Consider the following 21,648-nt stretch of genomic DNA (forward strand, 5'->3'; position numbering starts at 1 on the left):
GAGGAGGCGGGGTTTATGACCTATACTGCAGCCAGTCAGCAGGGAGAGCTCTAAAAATAAAAGCTTCACTCCACCGGGGAGCTGGCCCCGTCTATTCTTTTTACAGTCTATGGTATATACGTATCTGTATACGTTACTAATGTCTATAAAAAGTTTTGTTTTTTTAAATACACTTTTTTATAATGATTTTTACCGATAGTTTGGTTCTAGATTGGCACAGCCTGCAGACGATGGCTACGAAGAGGCTAAAGGACATAATCTGTGCGATTTTGGACAATCCTTCTCGCCCTCTGGATGATGAGCTGTGGCTGATGGGCAGCTTGTCCAGACAGTAGATTATCCCATCCATGGAGAAGGACTGGAAGATTCAGACACTTCTTCGTTCCAAGTTCCAACTGCCCTCAGACTGTACAACAGCATGAAATCCTTATCTCTGCTCATGTTCTTTCACTTGAGAAGCTTTTAGATTTCAGTGTCCCAATCAAGCACCTACCAAATCTTCAAAGATAACAAATATTAAACATATTCTGTTAATGTGAAATTTGATGATGGATAACTTTTTGAAACTTTCAGAATTTAAGGGATTCTTGAATGGTGTCATATGAAAAAAAATATCATACAGCATAGTGGCTGTTTTGCACAATCACATAACAAATACACAAAATTAGCAGACTTGTGGTGCCTTAATGGAATAGCACAGTTTGAGTAGCAAGGGGATGATGTAGAGCTGGGCCGTTGTGAATTGATTGGATGATGTAGAGCTGGGCCGTTGTGAATTGAATCAATTCACAAGGGCCCAGCTCTACATCATCCCCTTGCTCGATTTGATTTGATATTCAATCCTATTCCATTCAATTTTTGATTCGGTTAAGGATATTTCTATATATCTCTAACCTGGTGCAGTTTTAAAAAAAATAATCATGTTTACATTTGGAACTGAGCCCACAGCACTGCATTACACACAGTAGAAAAGACATTAAATTGACTTTTGGAATCAATATCAAGCCATTCAAAAGAAAATATATTCAAAATGATTAATTGATTTATTCATTTTTAACCCAGCCCTAGGATGATGTACTGGTTGTATATTATAGATATTAGATCCCAACAACCAAATTGTAACAACCCATAATTATAAGTTTGTGCCCAAGGTGTTTTGTTTTGGGTTTTTTTTTTTTTTTTTTTTACACATGAGGCATTTTTTTGGTAACAATCATCAGTAGTACAGTTTATGCAACATTTTACAGTAATGGAGAGATAAACAGTGCTGATCAAATTGGTTTAACAGCAAACAATCGCAACAATGAGGCTTTTTTAAAGGCATACTGAACCAAACAAAGTAGGGATTGGATACAATCAATTTGTATCTTGTGTGTACTTTGCTTGAACAATATTATATAGATGTAAATGTTATGTGAGAGAATCGTATCGTGAACCCAGAATCGGGAATCGTATCCAAAGTACTAAAGAACACTCGTGATATCAAGTAGAGGTGTCCCTATCCGATATTTATATTGGATGTCGGTGTCTGATATTAGCCAGAAAACGAGTATCGGATTTAACCGGACTGCATCTAAAAATCACCGATATATGCTATTTTATAAAATTTTAATTTAACAAATGGGTCAGTTTTTCTCATACCTACTGTGGCTGACTATTGTTCTCTGTTTGAGTAACATCACTTGATCAAGCTTTTTCTAACATTCCACACTACAAAATAAGTAATAAAAGTATGTATGTAAATATAAAAAATAAAAAAATAGGAACCACAAAGTCTCATTGCAGGATGTAACCCTATGCAGCAGAAAATGTTTCAGACCTCACTCTCCTTCTATACACCTGAACTGTTTGATCATGCCATTCAGAAGGCCTAATAACAACATACTCACTAGAATCAGCTGTGTTGAAGCAGGCAAACACTCCAATTGTAGCCCTCTAGGACAAGTTTTGACACCACTGCTTAACAGAGTTAGTCATTTTCCTTTAATTTATTCTATTAGTCATTCATGAATTTCCTTTGAACGTAGGATTTGCCTAGTCATTCCAAATAGTTTGTTTAATGAGTGTTTGTGTATACGTGCGAGCGCGTGCGTGTGTGTGTGGCTCCATGTCCAAGCCTTTCACTGGAGACGGGTCAAACAGGGATGAATCATTGCACCTACCCTGTTCTCTGTCATTATCGATCGCTGCCATACTCCACCTCATTGGCAAACAGATGATGCCACAGGGAATCCCAATCCCACTCGAAAACATTCACCACTTCCCCTGTCTCAGCAACCCTTTCTCCTTCAAAGCAATTATAACTCTGAGGTCAACCATCACCTAAGCTTTGCCGTTGGAAACCAAGCTCCAGGTCTATAAGGCCATGCTACTCCCCACCTTGCTGTATGGGGCAGAATCATGGACCATCTACAGCAGGACCTCTGAGCTCTGGAGCAAAACCATTTGAGAGTCTTGAAAAAAATATCAAGATCAAGATGAACTGGGAGTACAGACACACAGACATCAGTATTCTAGAGGAAGCCATTAAAATCAGCATCCCCAACACAATCATACAGCACCAACTTCATTGAACTGGCCATTTAATCTGCAAGCCTGATGCTCGACTCCCCAAACAGGATTTATATTCCCAACTGGAGAAAGTTCAGTGGGTCCCGGTGGGGAGACAGCATTTCAAGGACAACATCAAGACCAGTCTTATCATATCTGATCATATCCCAGGACCGGGAGAATTTGGCTTTGAGTAGGCAGTACAAGAAGGTGGTGCACATATTTAATAGAAAGCAACAGCTCCTCAAAGACAGGCAGAAAAAGGCTCCAGCACGGCCACAACCCAGCACCACTCTGCCTTGCCCACACTGCATCAAGATATGCGGATCATTGTTTCGGCCTCTACGTCCACCTCAAGATCCCCAAGTAGACCACCCCATGAAGAAGACGGTAAGAGATGATAATGGTGTGGGTATGTGCGGGCCACAGTATTCCGGCAGAAGCGTCCTAAAAGGTATTGATCCCCCGCTGTGCCCCTCCTCTTTTCAAATGACAAGTTGGTTGATTTAATTTCCTGTCCTTCTCAGTTATGGAGAAACTTCCACAATTTGAAGGCCAGTTTTCCGTGCTCTCATGTGTACCAATTAAGCTGCTTAGTAGATAAAAGATACATACATCATCACACATTTTCTCCCTGTCACCAAGGACAGCAGTTTTTTTTCTTCAGCCAAGAGGAGTTGCTTGACTTTGTCTTGCCTTTATTAGCTCTTCAAAGACATCATATGTAGGTTTGGGAATGCTGGTACACCCACACACACAGACCCGAGCAAACTGAAACAACAACATAGTGTAAATTATCATCTCACGATGAAAGAGAGAGGAAAAACAGTTTTCAGTTGGCCGTTGGTTACCTTGGCAATTAAAATGAGAACGCAAAGGATTTCTTTGTCTTCTTTTGGAGATGGAGAGAAAAGAGAGTGCAGTGATGCAGAGGTAACGTGGCAGCTGGTGAGGGCAGAAAAAACGTGACTTCATCCTGTGGTTTTATGACCTATGAACAAATAATTCATCGACTGGGGAAATTCTCTGAATTACGTAATATGTGTTTTGTGTGAAACCAAAGTTAACAGCATCTATTGACTGGCTTAAACTGGTTAAAGATACTGTTTTTTTTTTTTTAGCACAAGCTAAAGTCTGTGATACATTTTGAGCCTCTCACACAGTAACAAGGACAGTCTACATTATTTAGGATCTTCCCTTTTCTTAAAGGATGAGCTTGTTTAAATATAAGAACACTGGGTGGTTATTTCCTCTACGAGGAAGGGTAGGTATAATGAAGGCAGCTGTTTAGCAGAGATTAATTAGAATATTTTCATTATGGTACATTTGCCTAGCAGTTCACTGCACTATACAATGTACAGCTGGAAACTTGTACATTAGAATCTTCTTAAACTGAATATAAAGCTCCAATCAACTAATTTCACAAAGATTCATTTAAACATAGGGAAAGACATAATGGCCATGTTCAAAATGGCATACTAACGTACTACTCAAACTCAGTTTCATGTCAACATTAATATGTTGTGCGTTCACATTAGAGAAATACCCGGATGTAGGGATGTAACGATTAATCGTAAGGCAGTTAAAAATCGATTCATAGGTATCACGGTTGATATCGATTTTCTGAAAATTTGAATCGCAGTACTTTTTGAAACAGCATAGGGCGCTATCTATTTATTCTTTTCTTGTCCAGAAGCGTAGGCAGCGGGTGGAATTGCCTTCTACTCTTAAACATGTTCATAAATGATTCCTTACCCCTTTAGCACCGAAAGAATATCTGTAATATTACGTGAATATCTGTAAAAGTCACGTTTTTCTATTAGCTCTGTCTGCTAGCGCATAGCATCTCTTCTTCTCTGCTAGAATAGCTGCATGCCAACTAATATGCAGTTTTGCATTGTTTATGGTAGAACCAGAATTTAAATTAATAGGCTTCTTCACAATGAAAAATAAAAGGAAAATAATACAGTATTATCTATGAATGAATAAAAAAATATTTTCAGTCATTTGTCTACAGTCCCATTTTGTAAAATAAATCGTGAGAGAATCGTATCGTGAACCCAGTATCGTGAATCGTATCCAAAGTACTCAAGAACACTCGTGATATCAAGTAGAGGTGTCCCTATCCGATATTTATATTGGATGTCGGTCTGATATTAGCCAGAAAATGAGAATCGGATTAAACCGGACTGCATCTAAAATCACCGATATATGCTCTTTGATAAAAATTTTAATTTAACAAATGGGTCAGTTTTTCTCATACCTACTGTTGCTGGCTATTGTTATGAGTAACATCACTTGATCAAGCCTTTTCTAACATTCCACACTACAAAATAAGTAATAAAAGTATGTATGATTCGTGCTGATATCGTATCAATATCGGTATCAGTCGATACGCAAGGCTGCAATATCGGTATTATATCGTAAGTGAAAAAGTTGTATCGGGACATCCCTAATATCAAGAAACCTGTTTTTTAGTGACTGAAATTAAAAAGAAAGGATAAGATAAAAATAAATAGTTCAATCAACAGTCAATCAATATGTATGTTGATATTAACTGTTGAAAATTTAAACATATCTTTATTTGTGTGTAAAGACTTTAAGATGAATTTCAGATGAAAAATGTATTTTTTCTTTCTACTACTTGTTTTGAGCTATGCCTAAACAGTTTAAAAAAAAAAAATCAAAAGCCTTGGAATGGAATGAAAGAAATGGAACAGAAAATAATCATCTCAGCAGCTCAAGATTTTGTTTATATAATTTGAAAATGCACGACTCTTTAAAATAACACCCATGAAGGACATGCTTTTATGCAGAGCCACTTCTAGTAAGTGCATTCAGACTGAGAGAACAATCGTTAGATGTTATCATAGACTGGAAACACAATAGTCAGTCCTAACAAAAAGCTGTGTAAATACATTACAAAAATGAAAAGCTTCACCACATATTACAATACTGTCCATCCATCCATGCATCCCATGGCCATTGCTAGGAGACTTAAATGTCCGACTCAGAATAAAAAAAAATGCACACCCTGGACACGTAGCCAGTAAATAAATTTACCATTTATGTTAGAGCTGGGCATTTTCAATTTTTAAAAAAAATTCGAGTTTCGATTCAATTTTCAATTTTTTTTTTTTAATGCACTTAAAAAAAATGACTGCAGACACCAGATATAATGTCAAAAGTGCAACTTTATTGCTGTAATTGTCCTCAAAAGTTAAAATGCATAGAACAATCACAAAATAAATAGTAAATGAGGCTCTGTCAATCAACCATTTCAAGCTTTAACCCAGGTTTAAAGGGGACATATCATGCTAAATCCACTTTTTTAGCCCATAAATGCATTTTGTTGTATATTTAGAGTGCTTAGAAGTACAGAAAAAAATCAAATTAGTCTCTTCAGGTGCTCCGTAGATATCTTTATATTCTGTTTTGCTCATATTTTTCAATCTGTTTCGATTTTTCTATTCTGTATTACGTTTTTTGAACTATTACGTCACAGTATTTGCAGCGGAACTGCCAAATTAGTACATCAACTCCAGGTCCAACACTTCGAGCAATCCGCCATTTTTATTTCTCGCTTTTATTTTGTAGTCCAAGCTCAAGGATGCCGAAGTTACGAGAGGATAAGTCAAAATGTTCAGTTGTTGGATGTAGTAACCCACACGCTTCATTACACCGTCTCCCAGCATCAGAACCTTTTCAAAGTGCCTGGTTGAGTTTTATTTTTCACAGAAATGTACCCACATCTGTGGGTAAGGTCATTTTTGTGCGCGCGAAGCACTTCAAGGGTGACTGCTTCAGCAACCTCAGCCAGTATAAAGAAGGATTTGCCGAAAGACTTTGTCTGATTGAGGGTTCAATTCCTTCTATCTTTGGAGACGACGAACAGAGCACTTCGGTAAGCTGTAAATAACGCTAAAAAGTGTGATGATAAGACGTCCCTGTCATTGTTTTGTTAGCATTAGCAGTTGCACCGTCTTCAGACTTCATATGTTAGCGCTGTGTGCTCGTTTTAGATCCTTGATGATATGGCCTACGTGATTTAATTTAAGTCTAAAGTTTTCATTAGTCATTTCATTTTGCCGTTTTTGTCTTTCAAAAGACTGTATTAAAATGCATTTCGTGACGTTAGCTTGGCGCTAGCGTTAGCTCGGCGCTAGCGTTAGCTCGGTGCTTGTGTTAGCTCACTTGTTAGGGTTCTGCAGGTTCATCATCTTCATTTTCATCTCGCTCCGCCGGGTCCGACTCTGGCTCAAACATGTAAGGCTGGATGGACAAGTCTTCTGTTGTTGACATTTTGTAAATAACCTCTGAATAAAAAGTTTATGCACCGCTACATAGCCGTATCTCTTCTATCAAAAATGGCCGAGCAGGGTGGAGTTGAACCGAGTGTCACCTGAAGAGGTCATTTGCATTTAAAGAGACCGCACCAAAACGAGTTGCTCTCAGAAGCACATCAGAAAAGGGGTAGAAAAGGGGCCTGTGGAGCTATAATAATGAGGAATTCAGACCCAAGCATTGCAGTTCCGCTTTATATAGACCACAACTGTATGATTTATATGTAAAAAGGAAGGATTTAAAACCATGATATGTCCCCTTTAAGCAAAAGTGCAACAGTAACTTCACAGTAGCTTAAATTTTCTGATTAAGAAATCAGATAACTACATATTTTATAACAAATAACATTACAATAAAAAAAAAAAATAAAAAAAAACTAAAAAAAAAAACTCTTTCCTTAGCATCTCAGTATAGTGCAAATAAAAAATGTAACATGCCTGTGGCACACATAGCTACTCAAAGGGCAAACATATGTAAACAAAGAGAGGGCTGGCTCACATCGGAATGCAAAAAAGTCTGAAAAAAAAAAAAATGAAAGCTCGAATTTGCAAAATAAAAATTGTTTTTATCTACAAATTCGATTAATTTATGAAATCCATTTTTTGCCCAGCCCTAATGAACAATAATAATTCATATGTAAACGTTCCAGTTGATACATTCTGTTACAGTCTTCATCTAATCATTATTATTAGTACCTTAATATTCCTTTTTAAATTGGCCCATTATAAATTCATTGCTTATTTGAGATGGTTAGATCATACGATGAGTGACCTAATGTTTCTTGTCCAAAAAGATGAAAACCTTCTCTCGGTTACGCTTTGCTCTGAGACACCAAAAAAAAAAAAAAATTTCTTTCAACATTATTCATCTCTTTCCTTCATGTCCAGTGACCTCTTCTTCCCCTCCATAAACCTAGCTATCTCTTCATCTCTAAGACCGTTAATCAATTTGAAGCCCTTTACCTCAAGAAAACTTCCGGGACCGTGTTTTATTGTCCTCCCAGCGTTTCTTTTTCCTGCACTGTTATCTGTGTTGCTGTAATATATAACAAACGGCATTGTTACGACAACAACAAAAGACAAAATTCTGATTTATTTTTTTGAGAAAAATGTTTGGAGAGAAAAAAAAACGTGTTGTATGACAGTACGGTGTATTTTGTTCATGCTTTTGTTCACGCTTTTCAATAAATATGAGTCAAAAGAAGCCGAGCCTTTCGCCGTTGATTATGATCTCGTTTTTTTTTTACTCAACAAACAAATGAATGATTATCTTTCCCTTAGATCTGCACAGCCACTGCTGATGTAATAACCATGCTGTGAATAATAAGGAAATCCATACCGGTCTCATTAAAATCCACCATAGAACATATCATTTTTATTCTAGCAGCGATACTTTTTTTTTTTTATTTTAACCACAAAAGGAAGTCGTCTAAAATGACATATGAAGTGGGACTATGCGTCTGTCTACTCGTGTGGAGATGATACACTTACACATAAAGTAACTTAAACTATGTCTTTCATTGTACAGCCAGAGAGATGCTGTTTCTAATTACACGTGTCTATGGTGGTGTATTAACGAGTTGCCTCTTTCACTTCCAGACCCTTTATGTTTCCTCCCATTCAAAGTAGACATGTGGCAGAATGCGTGGACAGAGAGTAATGACGTTGAGTGCAAACATAAACTGCTACCCTCAGAGAGGGCCCCAGGGAAGGTTTTGCAGTGTTATGCAGTCAGCCATTACTAAAACATCATTATAGCACCATTTACAGGCTGGACAGACAGTTTAAAGAGCCAGTGAGGAGGTGCATGGATGGATGGATGGATGAATAGATGTAGCAATTGATTACTTATTTAAAAAGGTGGGACGATATGTCGTGCAACAAGATATCAAAACACCATAAAATGTATCGCCAAAGGTACGAGTGTTATGAGGGTGGAGTCAGCAAAAGAAAAAAATCCACATGATCTGTTTTTATTACTTTATATACGTATTGCATTGAAAAGGTCATACTCAGAGTAAGTACAGTATATAAGTGAGTCCGGAGTCAAAGTCAAATAAAAGAATGGTTTTTTTTTCCCCAACAGCCATTTTTTTGTCTTTTTTCCCAAAAATATTGAGTGGAATCGTTATCATAAGCCTTGTGTCTTCTATCTGTATAAACTCCTTCTGTTTAATCTAATTCCTATATATTGTAATCTATATATAGACGCAGATGGCTGCCACCTCGGAGCCTGGTTCTGCTGGAGATGAATTCCTGTTATAAGGGAGTTGTTTCTCCCCACAGTATCTGATGCATGTTCATGAGGATTTGTTGGGTTTCCTAGTTTTTCTTTAAAGTTTTACATTTTGATAGCCCTTCGAGAAGACTATTTTTGTAATTAGCACTACATAAATAAAGTTGAATTGAATTGAAGTGATTATATCCATCCCATTACATGTATAGATGGTTGGCGATAATTTCAACCCATAGAAGGTACAGGGTGTTTATTAAGGGTGTAAAATAAAAACGATTCGGTGACATATCACAATATTTCACTGTGTTTATCTTATCAATCCAAAAAAATGTCCAAATAGATTTTTTTTAATAATGTTTTTTAACAAAAAAAAGCCATTTAATTGTGCCAACATAGGCACAGCACGTAAACGCCCTGTGGTTAGTATAGGTGTCAGTGAACCACATAATACATTGTTAAACTACCTCACTCAATGCAATTTAGCTTGAAAGTTGATTGTATTACTTTTTTTTTTTTGGGGGGGGGAAGGATTTAATACCTTAGAAACAGAAACTGTTGTAGAAGCAAAACTAACTTTTTTAAAAAAAATGGAATTTCACAGTTTGATAAACTTTAGATAAACTTTTGATAAACAGTTAGTTAACATTTACTTGTTAGTTACTGTGTCGTCAGATTCACGGCAATGCACACCTCTACTATTTTATACATTCTTAGCAAAGCTGTATTAGTAATAAAAATGATATTTAAAAAAAAAATGTATACATGCACATTTAACCTTTTTGTCAACATGGACCTATTAGGGGTGTGAAAAAAAAAAATATTTCACCATATATCTCGATTTTTTTGGGTGCCGATTTTAAATCAAATTTTTTCATTTAAAAAAAATCGATATTTTAAAAAAAATTAATTAATTTTATTTTATTTTTTTATATTTAATCAATAATTTTGTGTATTTGTGCAATATTTGGTTACAATGCTTTCAATGTGTTGCAATGGTTACTTGATGCACTTGATTTTATGATGGCAGTGTGTAATGTCTGCAATATTTATGTATGCACAGACATTTTATTTTCATATAATCAGTTCAGATCAGTGTTTAAACTGATACAATAGAAGAAATTATAAATGTTTCTTATTTTTGTGCATTGTCAGTAACTCAGGGTGATTAATCATTAATGTTCTCACTTACAGTTGTTTTAATGCCGTCATTATGTTGTCATGGTTACCTTGAGACCTCTACACAGTAGTTTCAGTGAAATAAAACTTGTTGCACTTTATTTTATGATGACAATGTGTAACACTGCATTTACTTTTTTTCAGTGAAATTGTGCCAAAACACGAATAATAAATAATAAATAGGATGTTTTTGACTCAATTTGTCCTCTGAATGATCAATATCTTCTGACGAACATATACAGCAACTTGATCTTTCATCTCTACGTTTAATTTTGATATTAACTGGGCAGAATATCGCGATGACATTGTATTGTGACCCAAGCATCGCGATACGTATCGTATTGCAACATCCTTGCCAATACTCACCTCCAAACAGTATCTGGTGAAAAAAATATATAAAAATAAATCACTTCTGCCCACTAAAAACAAATAGGGAGCATCATATGCTGACAGGTTATCTTAGTAGCATATCTATAATAAATGGGGCTGTGCAGAGCAAGAACACTTGATAATGACAAGCTCATAACTAACAATGACAGGAGGAGCCCTGCTTTATAGGATCTGGTTCTCCTTCCTTCACATATTGATTACCCTTTTGAAATTTAAAGGCAAATGCTAATTTAAAAAAAGAATCTTATTCCACAGCAGAACAACATTTGGCAGCTCTTTAACTTCCTCTCCTTACAAGCATATTGAGTTGCTTTGTGTAAGAAATGTGTCATACAAATAAATTAGCCTTTCCTTGCCTTCCAAATAATTTCTCCAGGATCTCTCCATCTTTCATTCACTTTCAAAGCTATTAGGTATTTACAAGTAAAGTGTCATTCATTGACTTATCAAGCCTTTGATGAAAACAACAAATGTTTTGTGCTGTATTTCTTCTCAAAGCTTGAACTTAAAATTGTAAAATAATGATGTTCATCTTTAGTAATAGCAGAGTATTGTCATTATTTTGAAATTGAATATCTCTCTAGACTAAAAAAAAAAAAAAAAAAAAAAAAATGCCAATAAACCACAGTGACCCCCACAAACAAGCGCATCTCACCCGTCAGGAATGCAGGGAATACAACACCTGCATTTTCATTCCTTCCAAGAAGGTAAACAGAGTTAACACCGATGAGTAAAGTGTACCTAAAATGACAAAAAAAAAAAAAAGACAGGTGACTAAAAATGGTCCAAAAGTGGCATAACGTGGCAAGAAAAGAGTGAAAAGTGACTAAAATGGTCCAAAAGCAGTAAAGTGTAGCAACAGAAATTGACAAAAAAGAGGAAACAGGTGGTGTGTATCGGCAAAAGGTAGCTTAAATGTAGCAAACAATAATGAAAAAAGGCAAAAATTTTGAAAAAAACAGTGTTTTTTACTGGGCAAAAGGCAGCTTATTTGGATGAAAAGTGGCAAAACTACAACTTGCAAAAATGGACCAAAATTAGGAGAAGAAAAAGGAAGCTAAAATCTAAAAACATTTTTTTGAAAAGGTGCAAAAATGGGACAAAGGAAGTTGCAAAATGGCCAAAGAAAAAGGGAAAAAGAGTTAAAAAAGGTTCATCTTTTTAAGGTTTTCTGGGGGAAGAAAAATTGAAATTAAGACAAAAAGAGCCACATGTTGAGTAACACTGACTTAATAACAGCTTTATCATTGTTTTAGTAAATTATTTTAATAAACTAAATTGGGAGTTGACAGTTGCCCTACCCTTAGAACACCCTCACTTTTCAAATTGTTGCTCCACCCCTTCCCACAGGTGATATTAGTGGAGCTACATTACTTGTGCATGTGGGCTGTGAGCACATAGACAGTCCTCAGGCACCTTCACTATGATACAGATACGTTTCCAAAGCTGGAAATAAGCAATATAATAAAGGCTGCAAATCAGCACCTTGGACAGCGCAGAGAGCGAGACAGAGATGTTACAGCCCAAAGGATCAGAAAAAGACTGACGATGACACTGGGTAGAATCCCCCTGATCCAAGGCTGTCCTGGATTATTCATGTTGGTTGTACAGCTAAAGTGTGTGAGTGTGTGTGTGTGTTTTATCCTGGGAGATGCTGCCACTGCAGAGTGACAAAAAAGGGAGGGAACGCAAGAGAGAGAGAAGAAGATGAAGCGCTGGCCAGGGAGAGATGTGACACTAACGTCCCTCTCCAGATGGCTGGACCTGACTTGAATACTGAAATATCTGGATAGTCATTTTCTTCTCACATGTACGGCCAACATTTCCCTTCACATCTGTCAGTGCGGCATAATGTGGGCAATAACGTTTCCATTAACACCTGTGTTCAGAATCAAATAACATGAGGTTAAGTAACTTGCGATGCATCATGGCTAACAGAAAGACTATAATAGTAGAGGACTAGTCATGCTAGTCATGCTTTGGTTTTTTGGACAACGTTCCAATGGCTGTTGGGCAAAAATGCCCTTTAGTCTGTGGGTTTCTTTGTTCCTACTGTATATGCATTAGCTAAAATTTATTTAAAAAGGACAACCTGACAGATTAAAACATCTGAATACCTCACATGAACTACACTTTAGTGCAGTGTTTATTTTGTTGACTACATTTTTTTGTCATAGTTTTTGTGAACTCCATTTTTGAAGTGACAATAATAAGAAATCACATACTAACATAGTACATACTACATACTTAATGAGTACAGTATATATTATCTACTATATACTATTAGTATGATTAGGATGACAACTGTTCCCACTGAAGTATACTTCCAAGTTTCCCAAGATGCACTTCGAGCGTACAACAACAAAAACCTGAAGCATGCTGAGGCTAAATGTCTCCTTTAATTTGCCACGTTTTGAAAGTTCTCAAACATTTTAAGTGAGAAAATGACCAAGTAGAATATCAACATGTGGTCATTTGATCCATAAAACTCGCAGAAACACATTTCATGCCGACATTTAGGAGATTTTCGGAAACCAGCCATTGTGCAACTGACCAAACGTCCGGTTATTTCAAAATAAGAGCCCTATTTACAAAAGTGTTGGGACTAAATCCAATGATTAACACATTTTGACTAAAATAGTTGCATTTTAGTCAAAAGGCTATGACTAAAACTCAATAAAAATGTGCTGCCGAAAACCACACTGCTTTATAGCACACATGGTTGAATCCACAGACGTGTCGTGTAGCTCAGGAGGTAAATGGCGAGTGCTTGGGTAATCGCATCAGCTCAACATTCCTCTATTGGCTGTTTCGTGGCCGATGGAGGCAACTCGTCCCTGATGCTTCCAATTTGTCACACTTATGAACAGGGTCATGGTTAGTTTAAACCCCGCCAACAATCTCTGCGTGCTTTCAACCGCACAAATGTACCACACACAGACACGAATGCAAGTGCACATACACACACGCATAGCGATCCCTGCAATCACATAAATATTCATGTTTTCAGCACTGGTCTATTTTTATCATTAAGCAAAGGTAGATGAAGCAGCATAGTGACTAGTTCTCTTATCCACAGCCTGTCTCTTCGCTGCATCCCTAAGAGCCAAGAAAAAGAACAACAAAAGGTGGGTGAAAATTACAAGTGCGGGCCATCAATAAAAAACTAGATTTTTTTTTTTTTAGTCAATGCTAAAACAATCTTTACTGAAAAAGACAGAACAAAAGAGGTTTTGCTGATTGATCTTTTGGACTGTAAACAGCATTTGTATTTCAGTCCCCCGACCGTTGACTGCTTGTCACCTATAGCTCAGACTTGACCAACTGTATTAAAGGGCTCAGAGGCTAGGCACCTAATGGGAAGCAGTCAGTATAAGGGCACTCAAACCACAGGTGTAGAAAAAAGCAGGAAGCCTCCAGGACTGCTATGAGAAGCCTGCTGGGACAGAAGACCAAGCCGAGTGATGGCGACTTGATGAAGTCCTGATTTTGACAGCTGGAGCCAATGGGATTAGTGGCAACAGTGGTGTGTGTGTGTGTGTGTGTGTCCATACCGCCTGTCCATCGTTCATGTGCCATATGTGAGAGATACTATGATGAATGAATGAACAACTGAGTTCTGCACTGCAAATGCTCAATATTTTGTATGTGCGCGAGTCTGTGTGTGTGCGCGCGCGCGAGTGTGTATTTTGTAATACCCTCATGCTCAGAGGAGTGAGCCCATTACTATTCTTGTCACAACAGCCTTGCAGTAAGAGCAGCAGTAGAGGAGGAAAGCAGGCTGGCAACCGTACAGTGTGGTAACATGTACACGCACACACACACACATACACACACAGGTATACACACGCACACACACACACACACACTCCACCGAAATGCTTCTGTCGTGTTTTCTGCAAAGTCTTTCTGTGCGTTATCTGTTTCTGTGCGAGTGGGCAGATTAACACTTTTTTTTTTTCATGTCATACATCACCAGGCGACGATCTCTGCTCACATGGCGATGCACTGATGCATGACATGTTTGCATGTTTGCGTAAGTGTGTGACACATCCCATCCCATCACTCACCCTGGCTCTGCGCTCCTCCGTCCCCCTCCTCGGTGTCGGTCAGGTTGTTGAGCATCCTGACTCGTCTACGGAGCTCTTGCTCTCGTCACCGTTCGAGCTTTTTTCGACGGCTCTCCTCGCACTCCTCCTCGTGCTCTGATGCGGCCGCGGATAATTTTCGGCAAAGCGGGGTTAGAAATACGCCAGCCGGATCCTTCTCGCTCCTCTGCTGCCCGAAGGATGCACGAGGAGTAGCAGCAGAAGGGAGAGATGGATTCCCCCCCCCACACACACACACACACCCCCCCTTGTAGATCCTCCTCTTGACGTCTCTTCTCCACTGGCTCGTAAGCGTGACTCTCTCACTTGCTCTCTGTTGCTCCCTCTCTTTCTTTCTTTCTCTCCTGTTCTCTACCTCTCTGTTGCTTGTCTCTCTCTCTCTCTCTCTCTCCACAGGAGGAGGGGAAGGATGAGGGAAAGCTGCAGGAGTTTTGGTGGATGACGGAACGCCTCAAAGCCGCACAGTCGCTCTCCATCCTTTCTTCTGCTTTCCTCTTTTTTGTGCCATTGTCACTCACTTCAAAACACTCACTCACTCCTGCTCCGATAATGGTGCTCAGACACCGTGGCTGCTAAAAAAAAACTCCCAGATTTAAGCACACGTATAATTTCCACTCAAGACCATATTTTCCTTTGCGCCTGTCAGATATAGAGGTGATTGGAATAGCAGAACTGATGCTGTTTGAAGAGTGAACGAATGGGGGGTGCTTCACTGCTCTCATGTTTTTTTGTCCACAGAGGTACATTATGCATCAGCTTCTGCTGCTGTGAGCTCGTAATAAGCAGCCGCACTGGCTCTTCACTTACAAGATGCAAATATAGCATATGTTTCTTTCAAGACGTGAAAAAGCGCGATGGAGAACTCTCCGTATGCTGTGGAGGTGAATGCAGAACGGAAGAATTTGCATCAGCAGAAAGGTGGACACAGTGGACATGTTGGTTAGCAATCTGTGCTTGGTAAAAACATGACAATTTATGATTTAAAAATATAGGGTAAAAAAGCTTCGGCTCAGCCTTGGTGGAGCTGTGCAGCACCAAAGGCTTATGATCAATTAGTGAAGCTTCATTTGGATCAATAACGACTAACATGTTCATCTATTACACTGTGTACCTTAGGCTAAAAAAAAGCTGAAAAAAAAAACTTGATAGCAAAATTGCGCTATGAAGATTTAAAAAAAGAATAAAAATAAATTACTGAATGATTTCATAAGTGATTACAGTTATTAGTGATGTCTGATCTCTGTCATAGCACAGTTACGTCTATAGACAATGTTAGAGGCCAAATATTTAATAATAATAAAAAAGTTAAGTTAGTAAATTTGTTTTGCAGTCAAATTGTTTTTCATGAACAAAGATTTGTTAGAAATGCATTACACTTAATTGGGATTTTTTTTGGTCATTTTTCGTATTGTATCGTGAGTATTTCGTATCGTGAGCCCTATATTGTATTTTATATCATATCGTGGGTAGACCAGTTGGTTTTTATTGCATTTGGGCCTTACAACTTTTGTTACATTATTGTCAACTGTGTAAGTTTTATTGTCATTTTATTGAATGAAATGTGAATGCTTTCTAGTCATTATTTCAGTAAACCTTTAATCAAATATGATTGTCTGCCTTGAAGTTATAGAAGTCATTTTAAATTTTAAACTAGAAAGACTAGTAATGCTAGTCCCATCTTGTTAACAAATATATATATAAATTCCAGGAGATTCAAGACATGAAAATCACGCACATAGCTTTTTTTTTTTAATATAACTGTGCAATATCACTTCTGAATTAAAACTGCTTATTCCTGACAGACCCACACTGAACAGCTTTTATTATTTATTATTCATTCTGAAAAAATGATCGATGAACTGCCTCTTTGCACTTTTTTACCCTATTTATTTATTCATATATTGTGTGTGAATGAAATGTAATTTGCATCGAGGGGGACTGTGGTCTAATTTTGTTGTATGTCGTACTATGTAGGCAATGACAATAAAGAGTTATCTAATATAAATATAAATATATATTTTCAGCTTGTTATTGTCTTGTTTTTGTCATAGAAAAAAAGTTGTAACAAACATGTTTGGGTATTATTTTGTGATTACTATTTTAAAGCTATGGTACTCAAATTATTTCATGTAATTAAAAAGATAATTCTTATTAGCATCATATAGTATATCGTAAAAGTAATAACTTCTGAAAAAATTGTACGTCTGCGTGCTGTCTGTGTTTTATAATTAAGTATTTTAGTTAATAAAACCTTGGAAGACCAAGTCTTGGCGGCCACGCCCTCCAGCTCCAATCACAGGATTTAGAGAAAGGAGGGGTGAGCAGAGCCCATGAAGGAGCCTCCTCATTGGCTGCCGCGATATATAGTGAAGCGCGTGCACGGTGCAAACTTGTTTTCAGTCTTGGACTAACTTTGGCTGTTTTCCTTCTAGATAGGTAATCTAAAGTTCCATTTTCTTATATTTTGTGTGCATCCTTTTGCGTGACGACGTGTTTTACCGGTAGTGCACGTTCAGCTCTCGTGCGCGATTTTGTGCACTTCCAGAGAGGAGGAGACTGGGAGGGATTATCAGAGTGGGGGGTGGGATTAACGGTTCGAATTCAGTCATGAACCTCTGTCGTGGTTCAAGATTCAGGTAGTGCAGCTTTGACACTGGTAGTCACCCGAGCTCAGACAGTGGCTATGTATGGACTAATAGTCAACAAAACGAGTGCACTTGCCTCATGAAATCAGAAAATCAGGTGATCCGTTTGTGCTCCAATATTTAGGTCACTCTCTGATGCTTACGCTCTACAACACAACACTAAAGCTCCTCCCTTACTCCACAGAATTAAAGGTTTAGAGTCCAGACACGAGAATGTAAATCGGAGCTTACACCTTGATATGACTCTTTTCTATCAGCTGGAACAAATGCAAGCTCTTACGTAAAGATTTTTGTAAACAGATGACAATAAATTACAGCAGAGTGTTACAGAAAATCTCATCCAAACACTGACTATAAAACAGAGCTCTTTCTCGACATGGGGAAATTGTTTGCATTCTCTGAATCAATGGGTTGTAAATAAGAATAATGAAAAAGGAGGCCGAACGCCATGAGTGCTTGGTAATGATTCAGCAGTTCAGCGTGTTGTCAAGCCACTACATAGCATATACAAGCTTTCACTTATTGACAAGCTGTGTAGTCAGATCTGACGTGGTACAAATAGTGCTTTGACACGACAGACCCTGAAGGTTTGGTTTTCGTGCTGACCCAGAGGGAGGTCCATGCAAAGCCAGCAGTTAGGCAGCGTTCACACTGTGTTAGACAGGCCAAGCCGTGAGGTCCTCACATTAGTAACTTCAACACCAACAATATAACATCAGTATATCTGCTGCTGAAATTTTAGCTTCCCTTTTTCTTTGCTGATTGTATGGTACTGTGCTACTGATGGTGAATTGGACAGTACTCCAAACCATTCAAAAGCTATAGCTGTTTTAGTGTCCATGGTGCCAAATGTGCCATTTGAAGACGCCTGGACATCGCCAGCTAAAAACAGTTGTAGAATTCTCAAAAAGTGATTTTTTTTTGAGGATTTTTTTTTTGTATGTAGGTAGCATCTTATATTCCCATCTTGTTTTCAAGCCAATGCACAACTCAATTTATATTCTTTATAATAAAATAAGCCAGGACGTAAATATTTGTACTCCCATGTTCATACTACAATAACTCAGTTCTACTGATACCTGCAGTGTTGAAAAACTTCAGAATGTTATCTTTCAAAAGAGACCTTCACCATGCATGTGAACCAAAGGGTTCAAATACACTTATCATTCCAATTTGGGAATGTCTCAACGTCCCACCCTAAACAGCTTCACTTCCTCTGCCAATCTACCAGAAGCCACGCCTCTAGTTCTCTGTAACAGCCAAAATCGTATTTACCTGTTTGCTGCTGTGACGCGCTGCCTTGTTTCCGTGCACAGTTCCACATTCACTTTGATTGAGCGATTATTTCCATTTGTATAGGGGTCTATAGGACGAAGGAGGGACTTATATACATTAATGTACTGTATATGAATGACCACAGGTAGTAGACCATAGTAAAAGACTAGTTAGGTATTTTTTTTTGCAATTCAAAAGAATCGTACATAATCATAGATTTCTCAGAAACTCCAGATATCATCTTTACGGTTTTAAAAGTAAAATATTCTGTTTTGTATTTTTTTTTTTTTTTATTCTGTTTTGTCTCAATCAAATGATAATATCACGCTTTGCTATTGTTTCCTGCTACCGTTTGCCTCCACTAGCCAAACCTGTAAATATAATCCTGCGTAAGCCTCTGGTTTTAGATTTATACAAGTTTGTCAATAAAGCCTAGTTACATAAAAGTCCCTTGATATGGAAAACTATATTATATTATTCTAAGTGTCATTAATAACTCATGACTTTACTATCTCATAATTATGATTTTCTTTTTCACAATTATGGTAAATGGACTTGATTTTATATAGCGCTTCATCACCACACTGAAGCAGTCTCAAAGCGCTTTACATATCAGCTCATTCACCCAATCACTCTCACATTCACACACCAGTGGGACAGACTGCCATGCAAGGCGCTAGTCGACCACTGGGAGCAACTTAGGGTTCAGTGTCTTGCCCAAGGACACTTCGACACATAGTCAGGTACTGGGATCGAACCCCCAACCTCTCGATCAGAAGACGACCCACTACCACCTGAGCCACGGTCGCCCTTATGACTTTCTTTTTCATAATTATGATTTTGTCATAATTATGACTTTAATACCTCATAGTTATAACTTTTAGTGGCTGAAACGGGATTCCATATTTATTAGCTCTAAAACTGCTGAGTAGTTATTCTATTTTTTCGTGTTTTTTTTTTACAGTGTTTCCTCAAATACTTTTGAATTATATTAACGAAACTGTTCAGTATAAAACCAGGAACTAACAATGTTAGGGTTGACAAGAAACTGTATCAATGTATACCACTTTTTAATAATAAACCACCATGCACATCTAATAGTATTAGATGTTTGATAAAATGTAGAATAATACCTATAAGAAGCAAAAACACTCATATTTAAATAAGCTTTTCAAAGTAAAAATGAAAATACACCAGCCTTTCTTGTTGTGTTATTTTAAGAGTTTAGTTGGTTAAATTGTTTTGTCATTTCTCAAGCAGCCTGACTAACTCAGTACATCAATTTCCATGTCAGTTTACCCCTTTCTGTTCCATTTCTATTATATCACCTTCCTTGCCTATTTTATTATTTTACTTTTATATGAATTTGCTATTAAACTTTCCGAAATCGAACCAAACACGGTAAATAGGGTTATTCAAGTCAAATACTGTTATCAGTGTTATATTTAATGCATTGGATTTATATAGCGCCTTATTTTGATCAGTCAAAGTGCTTTACTGTTTTTTTTGTGACCATCTCCAGTTCTCCCTAAGGAAGGGTATGAAACATTTATTATAGTGAGGATAGAAAAAGAGAGGGCAGTGTTACACCTAGGTGAGGGGGGAAGGGAACAGGGAACAGGGAGTCAGGGTAGTCAAAGTGATTTACATGGCATTATTCTTTCACTCCACACTCAGTGGTGGTAAGCTACTGTTGTAGCCACAGCTGCCCTGGGACAGACTGACGGAATAGTGCGCCATCGACCCTTCCGACCACCACAACATTCACTTACACACCACATTCATACGATATATATGCTTTAGATGACATATAGAAGCTGGGAGGGTAACACTGAAATCACACAAGATTATGTCCATTTGCCACAACTTGTGTATCACTCAACCCCCCGTTTTACATCAAAAATAATATGGAATTGTATGATATGGTCCGAAAAAAATGTCAGCAAGGGTTTAGTCCATGTTATATTTGTATTTCTATTTCATTTTGCACAAAAATTCCATACAGAATGAGATTATGAGCAAAATTTGACATTTTCTCGACTTGCTAGACTTTCAGCAGAAAAAAAACCCAAACTACACTCAAATTGCCATATCAAGGCCAAAAAACTACATAAGGCAGGGTGTCAGTAACAATACATCCAGCTGAGCCTTGGGGGCCTCCAGTCAACATGCAACGTTGTCACAAATAAGCCGTGAAGTCTATAGAAAATCATCGGTTTTGCAGCACTCAGAGAAGCTGTGGGGGTATTGACAAAGAAGAGGTTTTTATGCCTCAATACAAGTCTGAGTCACACATTTTCATGATGTGCTTGTTATTTGTGCCTGATTACATTTGTGTGAGCTGGCATTGATGTGAACATACTTGTTTGCATTTGCAATTCTTTCTGTATGTGACATTTTTCTCAAAGGAAAGTTCACACTGAGCGACTAGGAAAGAAAAATCAATTCAACGAGGCTTTAAAAACATTTTAGTGGTATTCAAACTGGGATCCAAAGAACCCTGATGGGTCATAAGTTAGGAGATGCAGAACAATAATAGTCCAATTGATTGGTAGTCAAGTCTTACTCATACAATTTGCACAACGGGATCTCAAGAGTGGAATGAAACCCTCAACGTATTAGACTTTTGGGATACTTCATTCATGTAGTAAACCAAAATTATGACATCACTACGTTAAAGCTCATCAAAACTTCTGATGCATTTTCTTAGACAAACCTAGACATTATCTCGTTATTTCACTAAACCTTTCTTACAGACTATTGTGAACATTTTGAGCATAAAAAAGTAAATTCACTTTTATTTACAAGTAATGACTGGTTATCATCTTTATAAGCCACCAATTGACAAAGCACATGTTCAAATATATAATATAAATATATAAATATAATGAGTATCTTATTTTGGTAGATATATATTCAGTGAT

At 37.5% G+C, this 21,648-nt stretch overlaps 1 protein-coding gene across 4 annotated transcripts in view; it reads right to left on the reverse strand.

Moving 5' to 3' along the window:
* The window catches only part of slc12a5a (solute carrier family 12 member 5a), a 201,340-nt gene that overhangs the window by 130,846 nt on the left and 48,846 nt on the right, over nt 1–21,648 (reverse strand). The window contains exon 1 of one of the 4 annotated variants that reach the window (XM_028445743.1): nt 14,766–15,024. The exons of the other annotated variants lie outside the window; for them this stretch is intronic. Coding sequence (XP_028301544.1) covers nt 14,766–14,820 — 55 coding nt within the window. The 5' untranslated portion in view covers nt 14,821–15,024. Of the gene's footprint in view, nt 1–14,765; nt 15,025–21,648 lie in introns of those variants that run through there. 4 annotated transcript variants of the gene reach the window in all.

The sequence above is a fragment of the Gouania willdenowi genome, chromosome 5 (assembly GCF_900634775.1).
Source record: "Gouania willdenowi chromosome 5, fGouWil2.1, whole genome shotgun sequence".
NCBI classification, from domain to species: domain Eukaryota; kingdom Metazoa; phylum Chordata; class Actinopteri; order Blenniiformes; family Gobiesocidae; genus Gouania; species Gouania willdenowi.